At 36.2% G+C, this 10,893-nt stretch overlaps 1 protein-coding gene across 1 annotated transcript; it reads right to left on the reverse strand.

The window, feature by feature from the left end:
* Window positions 1-363: 363 nt before the first annotated feature.
* On the reverse strand, window positions 364-1,877 carry LOC141340646 (cerebellin-1-like). The gene is made up of 4 exons (XM_073845696.1): window positions 1,532-1,877; window positions 1,313-1,366; window positions 1,110-1,238; window positions 364-947 (listed from the first exon to the last, which is right to left on the reverse strand). The coding sequence occupies exons 1-4, from the start codon at window positions 1,836-1,838 to the stop codon at window positions 649-651; spliced, it is 789 nt and encodes a 262-aa protein (XP_073701797.1). The 5' UTR covers window positions 1,839-1,877; the 3' UTR covers window positions 364-648.
* Window positions 1,878-10,893: the final 9,016 nt, after the last annotated feature.

Consider the following 10,893-nt stretch of genomic DNA (forward strand, 5'->3'; position numbering starts at 1 on the left):
TAGGTAAAAAATCTACTTGTTACTTAACAATGTTTTTAATTTACTATTCTTTGTTTTTTACAGCCAATTTAGCTTATTGAAGACCGTGACTGTGAACAAATAAAATAAATAAATTGCAAAATTATATTTAAGAATGATTTCATTACATTTTATTGAATGTTGAAACTGTCCCCTATTGTGGGGACAGTTATATATATATATATATATATATATATATATATATATAATAGATTGTAAATTACATGTCATGATATCTATACATATGCTTTTATGACTTTTTATGAAAGCAAGCATTGTGGATCTAAAGTATTACTGCACTATTGTTTTCTTGGGGAAATATTTAAGAACATGAGGGGAAAAAAATGGCACAATCATGTCTCTTTATTTTCTTATTAATGTAGTAATAAGCTACACTTAAAACACAATTTTTCATTTAAAAGCTATTTATCATGCTAGATTTACTTGTCTCAGTGCTGAAACTCTTCATACAAAGTTACATGTATTGACAGCTCAGAACGTATGAGTATAGTCTATTACAGTGACTTTCATACAGTAATCTATCATTAATACAGGTTCATGTTGATGATTCTTTATGATTTTCATCTTAAATCAAACGCTGAAGGCTCAGTTTTACTGGAATCACATTCTTCAAAGCTCCTGTTCTCTTAAGGGAAACAGTAGGTAACCGCTAAAAGTGTTGTGCTTATGCGTCTCATCATATATCCCCCTTCCAGACCAAAGTGTCACATAGACAACATCTCCAACCTCGAGGATCAATACAACTCCTTTCGAGGAGTTTACAACGTACTGATCCTGATGTCCATGTGCTACAACCATCCGCTGTCCATTCTTCACAATGGAGGCAGTTGATGGAGTTGAGGGATTACCCGATCCAAAGACAGAGAAGTTGAACATGTATGCTCCTTTTAGTGGGGCTGTGAAAATACCTGAAAATAACAAAAGGTGAAGAAGGGAATCAGCTGTGTCCTGTATGATTACTTAATTACCAAGCATGTTGTAATAATGTTGAAACATGGCAGATCATTTAATACCCTTATTCACACTACTCAGCTGTTCGAATGGACCAGGATTCATTCATTGATAATGACCTGTAATTGGGTTGTAGGCATTTCCTATGTTTGTGAAGACATTCCTGTAGGTTAGTATGATGTCAGTGGTAAAAGGACCAATAGGTCCTTTGTCGTCCATCAGCGCAGCTGAAAAAGCTATCTCTCTGTCTGTGATTGGAAAATGTAAGCAATATTGTTATTAGGATGCAAACACTGAATGTAATTCGAACACACTGTTTTACCTCTATTTTCCTTTCGCAGCTCCTCAACTTGACTCTGAGTAAGATTTGAAATTTCTTTGAAGGAATAAAGATTGTGTTATTTAACATTTAGAATGCTTATTACAATAGATAACACAATTGACAGAGTAAGTACTCAGTTTTACACAGTTATTTCCACTATGCAGTGTATTGCACTGGTGAGAGAAACTGAAAAAAAGAGTGAATGTTCTGGTAAGATACCTTCAGTTTTCTTGTTCAGCTCTTCTCTTAGTCGTGTCTCTAAAGCTCTGATGTTTGCTTTCTGCTCTGTAACTGTGGCGGTCAGTTCTCTCAGTGCTGCATGGATGTCAGGGAAGCTCAGATGACAGTATTGTTGGCTATCAGTTGAAGCATCACTCCGAGTGTCTGTTTGAGGTGGATTCTGTCTTCTGTCCTCATTGCTGAGCTGTTGACTGATCTCATTCTCACGGGATCCTCCATCTATCTGATGCTGTACAACAAACACTAAGGTTTCCAACAGCAGCAGAATACTTAACAAACACTTCATTCTTCACTGAAGTTTGTGTCCAGCTCTTGCTTTGTCATCCCAACAACCCTCATGCTCTTTTTATAGTCTTTTGGGCTTGATTTTTTATTGCTTCAGATAAAAAAAGCAGTTCAAGTTAATTGTTAATCATATTTAAGTTATCCGGGTTCAGTAAATGTTTAACTCTATTCACAATGTTTGTGGCGCAATGTTGAGCACAACAGAAAATAACATATTTTTTTAAAATGATATAAATTGTCACACCAATTTCTGGAACCCAGGTGAAAATAAAATAAATTTAAGTAGTGCTTTTTTGGACATACTTAATACATATAAATTACATTGTACAAAATGCATGTTAAATTTATTATTTTGAAACCACGTTAAGCATATTAAGTGTTTTTCAAGATATGCTTAAATTCAACTAAGCTATTATACAACAATGTATTTTAATATATGAAATTTTAGATTAGATTCATTTAGGTCATTAGAGACACACACATCAGTCAATACTTTAGGGTTTAATGAGACACCAGCCATGCCAGCAAACAGTTATTTACAATACTACACTTATCCAACACCAGCATACGTACCATCATTTTACATACCTCTTTACATACCATGACACCATTAAATTACCCCATATTTGCCTATTAAAAGATGAAAAGGAACTAACAAAACTAATATGGGTATTTAAGCAATATTTGGAGGCATTAGTTTCTTTGTTGGGGAGAGTGTGACCATCCCACATATAGTTTGGGTCACAGATTAAAATATTTTACTTTTATTTGTGTATTTCTATTTATCTGTGTATATAAGCTGTATTTAAATTACTTAAAAACATGAATAGTGAGTTTGCACTGAACAGTTCAGCTGCATCTTCTGAATTCTGAGTGGCAGTTGAGAGAGTTGGGTTACCACGGCGACTGCAGCGATCCGTGAAAGTAACAACCTAACATTTGTCTCTCTCTTATTTACTGATAAGGTTAGTTAAATTAATTAAATATCTTATCAAACTGTAATTTACATGCTTTAATGTACATATAATTTGTTTCAACTGCATATTTTTTTAATAATTTTAAGATGTCTATGTCATAAAGAAATTTATTCATGTGTCCAACTGAGTGATCAATGTTTATTACTTACTGTAACTACTTACCTGAGCTGTCTACCTGACACACTAATGTTAATTCAGCCAGTTTGTATAAGGATTATTTCTGTACATATGGTTAAGGTTTCATGTTGTTATTTGTGCATTGATTTATTTATTCAGATGTGATTTCATTCAAGTGTCTATACAGTGTGTGTTAATTATCCCAACATGTTTATGAATCATTTTGAGATTTAAAGTGTCTTACTGACTCTAAAGCACAAATGTGTATGTATAATAAAAGACAACAAAGAGGATCCGTGAAAGTAACAACCTAACTTTTGTCTATCTCTTATTTACTGATAAGACTACTGCTTACAGTCTTCCCGACTGCCAGGGACCTGTAACACATACATGACAGTAATTAACTGTGATTGGCCTGGTTGTGCGTCACTCAGAAAACAACAGGCCAATCAGAAGAGAGGTTCATGAATATTAATTAGATGGGCCAAAATCGACCTCTTTTTGACAGAGCTCCTAAAAAAGGAGCTGTAAAAATATATTGAGATGGATTTTGGCACTTATACCGCAAATATATATTCTTAAGGACATCAACAACTAAAATAAACCTCCAGAAATGTGTACAATATGGGACCTTTAACACAAAACTCGTCAAATTAAATTAAATTACATACTTTAAAGCATTAATTATAAACCTGATTTACAACTTTTTATGATGTAGTGAACAGCGGTCGAGATTACAAAACTGATTATTTTCTGATTAGATCAGTCTTTGTGGACAACAAAGGGATGACTTTTGCCTTCCGATAAATGACATTACCTCTTGTAGAGAGGGGGGTTAACATTAACACACTGTACCCTCCATGCAGGAACTGCTCTGTTCTCCTTCAAGTTTATCATTTGTGGAAGGCAGGATAAGGACTTTAGCATTCCATTGATCAAACAATGATCATAATCCAATCACAATGCAGTCTCTCACTGATCACAGTTCTTCATTCTTGAAACAGTCACTCACTAGGCTAACCAAACCGCTTTTGCCTTGTGTCTTCACATGCATTCATACAAAATGGACACAAAATCGAAATTAAACCTTCTTCATCCATTTATATACATAATGAGTGCTGTTTATGACAAGTTTTTTCTGATAGCTCCTAAAGATACTTAAATTACTCCATCATTTATGATCATCCAGATAACAGCAATACATCACTTGAATCTGTAAAGGGTCTACTTTTATTGATATATACTCATAATAACAACACAACTTTGTGCTTTTGTAAAATAAGGAAAACAAACAGGGTACGTCTTTTCTCTCTCTGTGAACTACTGTCTGAAACGCATCACAAAAATAAACCATAACCCTCAAATACTTGACACACAGACATGAGAGAGTGTCTACTTTTAAATAAGGTAAGTCATGGCAAAAACAAATATTCTGTAATAAAGTAATCTGTATGAAACCAACACAATTTATAGTCTTTCCCATTATTTCTAATGGTCTTCTGAAAGAAGATACACTGAGAGGAGTAAGCTTTACCTCAGAAGAACAACACGATGCAAGGCAGCAGAGGAGATCATTCATACCGAGTAAGTAATGTTTCAGATTGGCCTTAAATCACATGTTATTGTGACATAAGCTTTAACGCATTTACTAGTTGGACTTTTCCCAAACTATAACTCCAGACTGAAATGTGTGAAATGGAGTGCAACATTTTGAAATAGGCAACCTTTTATTGCATCTCAATGTTGTATGATGTGAGGACGTTCTATATGCTATAAAACAATACAACATAAAAGTAAATTCGTATGAAGACAGGCATGAGTGTTTACAACTGTATGTAAAGAATGTTTAGACCAATCTTTACTGTTTTTTCTCTCAGAGCACTGTACCAACTACACTGGGCTGAAGTTCTACATGAATGTGATGATAAAATAAGCTCCATGACTACAGATGATTGTTTTTTTTTTTTCTTGAATCAAAGGAAAGAAGAAGCAAACATTGGAAATAACAGGTAGTTTACTTGTTTCAAAAGTTGAACAGGATTTTTTTATGAATGGCATAAAGGTGCATGACTGCAAATCTCGGTGACAATAATGTGTCTTTGACCTTTATTTTGTATGTTTTGATTATATTGTGTTGTAAATAAAATACAAACAGTCTAAAACATTACTTCTTACCTGACAGCCACAGTCAGGTCATGATGGGCCAGTAGGGGAGGGCCCTTTGTCTCTCAGGTGCGAATCACTAAATATACATTGTCATACCCTTGAGTCTTACAAAAGTTAAATCATTTTAGTGTTTTCTGTCAAATGTCAACAGGATGATTTTCACATAATTTTGTAAAAAAAAAAAAAAAAAAAACCTTGTCTATCACGTCCAGTTCTCAAAATTATTATGAACAAATGTTCTATGTTTCGTGGCCTTATTTCAGTGACTTATTTAGTTTTTCACCAGTTACACATAAACTTTGTTTTCTCAAAAACACAAACATTCATGTTGCTGACATTTATTATTGTAGTATAGATAACAGCATGATCAGACTTAAGCCATTAATGTTTTTAAGATACTGAAAAAAGCACAAATGTCAGGGCATGTCAAAACTTCTCCAGGGCCCCAAACACCTAGAGGGTTAAGCTATGCAAATAGACTTCATATCAGAGGGACCACCCCATGGCCATCTCCGCCAGCATCCGCAAATTAAAACCCTGGTACTGAAAGGCACCAATTGCAAATTCCTCCTTCTCAGGAAAAAGTTAAAGGTTCTCTTCAAGACAAATAATTGAAAATAACCTAGAATAAAAGTGAGTTCGCGCCATATCAGAATTCCCGTAATTACCAGATTCCAACTTGTAAAAAGTGTTTACGTCCTCGTAGAACTTGTAATTACAACTTGTGAACTGGGAGTCTTCTGAGAGCTACGACTTGTACCACATGACCGCCGTACAACCGGACCAATGTATTCTGTTTATTCATTGATAGTGTTGCCATAGAAAAAACATAATTTCAAGTCCAAGGATGTGTTGTCATCTCGAAATTACGGTAATTACGATATGGCGTGAATGCATCTTTCCATAAGATAACATACATAGTAACATCCAACTCAGTCCACTTGCATTTATCAATCTTTTGCACTTTGTCCATTCATTGTATCTATTTAGCATTTAGTAGTAATAAAACCCCTTTTATTACGCCTGTGTCTTGCTTGTGTTAAGAATGCAGTGAGAGGCTCTACAAATTAACAATATCTCACAAATCCTTCAGATTGGTCAGACTACAACTTTCTATAATTTACTTAATTCTTATTTATTCAACAATCTTCCATGATTGTTCTTTAGTGTCAAGGTGAGGCTATCCAACAATGATATCACTACAACCAGCTAGAACCTGCACCAGAGAAAAAAACTGTGTCAAACAGTTTGTCTGTCTATTTCCTGTTGCTAGAATTCGATGGTTGAGATGATGGAGGCAGTCTCTACATTTGTGAGATGGGCACACTTCCGTTATTTTCAGTTCATCAGAGAAAAGGACAAGAATGCAGGTGCAATCTATGTGTGACACCAAACTCTCAACCAGGGAGAAATAGTGCAAATAATTCCTGGAAACAACAGGACTGGTGCCACTAAATTACTTACTTTCTGGTAACACTAAGATAAGGGAGAGAGCTGCAGGGTCGGAGAAGAGAAAGAAAGCAGCAGACGAGTGCAGACGAGCAACGAAATTACGTTTCACTAAAAACAACAAATCTGTATTTATTAAATCATAGTCCGGATACACTGGTTAATTTAAATGGTGAGTACTGCGTAATATAATCTGTGCCATTCAGCCTGAGCTCGGGCCACACACATATTTGCTCATGTAACAAGAATATTTGTAAGCGTGTTAATTATAAAGCCTGGTTTACATAATAATTTGGCATTCAAATATATCGCGAATATGGAACCATTTAATTGGATTCATGCCGAATGAGAGAGGTAGTGAGAACAACGGAGTTTGCTTTGAATTTCACTTTAAAGTAGCTTAATTCGTTTTGGCTTGTTAAGCAAATTATATTCTTCATTTTTGTTTTGTTCTGAAAAATTTATATCCTATCCTATATGCTAGGTATTGTGTTTATTGATTGTACATTACAATGTACAATGTGCAATGTACATTTGCTTTATTTACCCATAAAAATGTGGTTTGTGCTAATGTGTTTAACCTAAACTGCAATGTAACATTAATGTCGAACTACACACTGGGACCCAAAAACTATAAAATTAAGCAGCAGTCTACATTTCTAACTACATTTCAGCATTTTAGAATTCCTAGTCATATTTCTGTGGATATTTTGGTTAAAGTAACTCAAAAGTAACACATACTAGTGCATCTCATTACAATTCTGAGACAGTAATACTGTAATGTAACTAATTACTTTTAAAAGAGAGTAATATATAATGTAACATTTTTGAAGTAACTTGCTCAACACTGGCTAGAATGCTGTAGATTCTGAAAGTGATTTACGCACATAAGATAACATTTAGATTGACTTATTTTACAGTACCGTAATGTGAGCTGTGGTTATGGCTATGTTAATGATTACTTGCTCATAGGTTCTGTTTGCTTTACTATGGCTGTAGTAAAATGCATGACAAAGGAGATAGAGAAAAATAGTTTATTATTAGTATTATAAACCTGCAAACTGTAAACTCACAAGATCATAAAAGAATAACAACTACACATAGCACAGACGAGACTGGACAATAAGGTTAGGAAACACTGGGATACAATTAAGAGCAGATAATTGACTAAAACAGAACAGATGTGCAAGACTAATTACCAAATGAGGAAACTACTAGATATTACTGGAAAATGAGGAAAGTGCAAACAGTGTTTCTCAATCCTGGTCCTGGGCGCCCCCCAACACTGAAAATGACAGGAATTTATCCAACCCCTGTTAATGAATCAGGGTCCTCTTAAGTGAAACGAAGAAGAATAATATATTAATATAATATATTACAAATACTAATATATTAATCTTGACCGTTGTGTTCACTTTGGGTGGTTTCTGAAGTGGTCCTGTCAACATCACTGTCTAAAAGGATAATTAAACTTTTAAATGTTTATTTGGGACATTTGTTTTTTTCCCAGCAAATACTGATAAATAATTATTTGCGACTAATTAGATTAATTAATGAGCAAATAATGTAATTATTAAGATTCAAAAAATATTAATTCCTACTCAATGTGTCATATAATGACATATTGTAAATGCAACTATCTGGTTAGAACATGACTAAACATGAATTACATTTAATTTAACATGCAATGTTTATTTAAATACTTTTTTTTGTTACTATGAGATTTATTTAAAAAAAAAAAAAAATCCCACAAAAATATTAATTGTATTTAAATTCATATCACTGATTTCATTTACACTCAATGTTGTGCATTCAGCTAATATATTACACAGCTAATGGCTCTATAAAATTAATGAACGAATAATGAATAAATGTTTTTGGGGGGAAAATGAAAATTTGCTACGTCAATATGCTTCCTCAGATTTGATGGTGAAGTTTTAAGCCAGCCATTTACCTGATAAAAGTCATAACTAAAGAAGCTTGAGAAGTGTGAGCTTGATGCGTGAAAACACTGATCATTGATTGTCACGTCAGGCATGCACGTTTGAGCTTCTGTTTACCATATTTAATGTGCATAAGATACAATAAAAATGTAATGTACTTTTCAAGATGAAATAAAATTGGAGTAAAAAGTACTGTTTTTTCTTCACAAATGTAATCAAGTAAAAGTACAAGTAGTCAGTTTAATTTGTACTTGAGTAAAGTACAAATCTCCCGAAATAATACTTAAGTACAGTAATCAAGTAAAATTACTCAAATATTTTACACGATGTGGAGGAAGATGATGGGGAAGCTGACTTAGAGGCCATCAGTTGTGCTCAGTGGCGGGACCAACTCTGTGCTGAGGTGTCTGCCCTGGAGGTTGTACCACCAGGTCATGACTACCTTTAACAAGCAAGTAAACAATAACTTTAATATCTTATTTAGAAAATACTTTGTCATGAGAGAACTGGATTCAATTTCTCCTGTTTACATATTTATTAATGCATGTTAAAGCTGTGACAGCTGTTGATTGAGTCGCTCTGCAAACTCTGGTGGTGGACGATGTAGTGGACAATGGGAGGAGACATCCTGAAGCTCTCTGCAGACCACCCTGTGATGTTTCACTCACCAACCAGAGGACCAGCCATGGATCCCTGCTGCACTCCATCCATGTCTCTTATCCTTTCAACGGCTCCAGCAACACTGCCAGGGACTTCCGCTGTAATTAAACATAAAAATGGTCCAATGCCTGGTCACTCAGATTAATCCTGCAGTGATTTGTTAAAATCTGTAGTCCTGTCAAAAGTTCTGTTAATACTTTCTGTATTTTCTTGAATTTTTTTTACCTCATTTTTTTCTGAATGTTATTAAAAATAATTATACACTTAATTTTCTTTACAAATGTTCCTTTTACTTTGAAAAGTTATGAAAATAAAAAAGAAATACAACCCAGCCAGCAATGACATGTGGGGCCCAGCTGGTTTAACTACTGGTTCCATGGGAACTGTGTGAGCATGGGCTTTGGCTGGGTGAAATCAGTGGGTCCCATGTAGGTTTTGTAGTATGAGTCCCACATAGGAAGCCCAAATGAGCTGATTACATTGGCCACATAAGGGACAGGCATTGTCCAAGTGGGCATGGGTTTGAACTGGGAATGCATATATGGGTCCTGCATGGCATTTTATGGGCAAAGTGGCCATGGGTTTGATCTGGGAACACATATATGGGTGTCACGAATTGAGTCGTCCTGTCATCATAAACTCTTGCACTACACATCATGGACTTCATTCCCCACAAGCCACTGCACTAATCACTGCATTCACCTGCTCCTTGTTTCTCACTGCACTGATTACCGCTCACACCTGCACCTCATTTCTAGGACTGCATTTAAGCCACTCTCACACTCAGCTTCTTCGCGAAGTCTTGTATTGCCCTGGCTGCATTTCTGAGCGTTTCTTCCCGTGTTTGTTTTCCCATGTTTGATTCCTGGACTCCCTCCCGTGTTTGATTCTCGCTGCCAGCCCCGACCTTTCTGCCTGTGTTTTGACTACGATTTCTGCCTGCCCCTGTGTGTTTGTTTTGGTTTGTCTGTACCAATAAAATGCTGCGAATGGATCCGATCGTCTCAGACCGTCCCTGTGACAGAAGACTTCGCCACTACAAGGATCCAGCAGCTAGTATGGTGTCATCCGGTTCCAGCACGAATTCAACAGTACAGATCATGCGTCTCAAACAAGGTGAGCAGTCTGTTGAGGAGTATGCAATGGACTTTATTGAATTGGCAAATCAGTCTACTATGGATGAGGCTTGCCTGATGATTTTCTTCCGTGGAGGACTCTTAGAGCCATTGGCTTCCCTCATGCCAATGTTTGAACCTGACTGGACTTTGCAATATTATATGGATCTTGCTCTTTTGTTGTGTGGCTCTCCTTTTACTGTGGGAATTGTGGAGGAGGACCATCTTCCCACAGTAAGTTCCAGCTCAGAGCCACAGCATAAGATGTCTGCCAACCCAGAGCCTGTTCACAAGATGGCCGCCCCTCTTGAGCCTGTTCACAAGATGGCCGCCCTTCCTGAGCCTGTTGCCAGGATGGCTTCTGTTCCTGAGTTCCCGGCCAAGATGGCTTCTGTTCCTAAGTTTCTTGCCAAGATGGCAACTACGCCTGAGCTTGCACCCAAGATGGCCGCCACGCCTAAGTCTGTCGTCGAAATGGCGGCTGCAGCATCAGACCCTCATGTTTCTGTGGCTTACCAGAGACTGATTTCCAACTTGGAGGACCCACCACTGCTGTCAGCAAGAACAGTCGGTCTCTTACTGTCAACATCAGCCGAGCCACCACCTGCTAATGCCACATCAGTTGAGTC

The sequence above is a fragment of the Garra rufa genome, chromosome 8, assembly GCF_049309525.1.
Source record: "Garra rufa chromosome 8, GarRuf1.0, whole genome shotgun sequence".
NCBI classification, from domain to species: domain Eukaryota; kingdom Metazoa; phylum Chordata; class Actinopteri; order Cypriniformes; family Cyprinidae; genus Garra; species Garra rufa.

Coding starts and splice junctions, on each gene's coding strand:
- LOC141340646 (XM_073845696.1), bottom strand. CDS start 1,838: ATGAAGTGTTTGTTAAGTATTCTGCTGCTGTTGGAAACCTTAGTGTTT. Junction 1,367..1,531: donor GCTGAACAAGAAAACTGAAG/GTATCTTACCAG, acceptor ATTCCTTCAAAG/AAATTTCAAATCTTACTCAG. Junction 1,239..1,312: donor GCTGCGAAAGGAAAATAGAG/GTAAAACAGTGT, acceptor TTCCAATCACAG/ACAGAGAGATAGCTTTTTCA.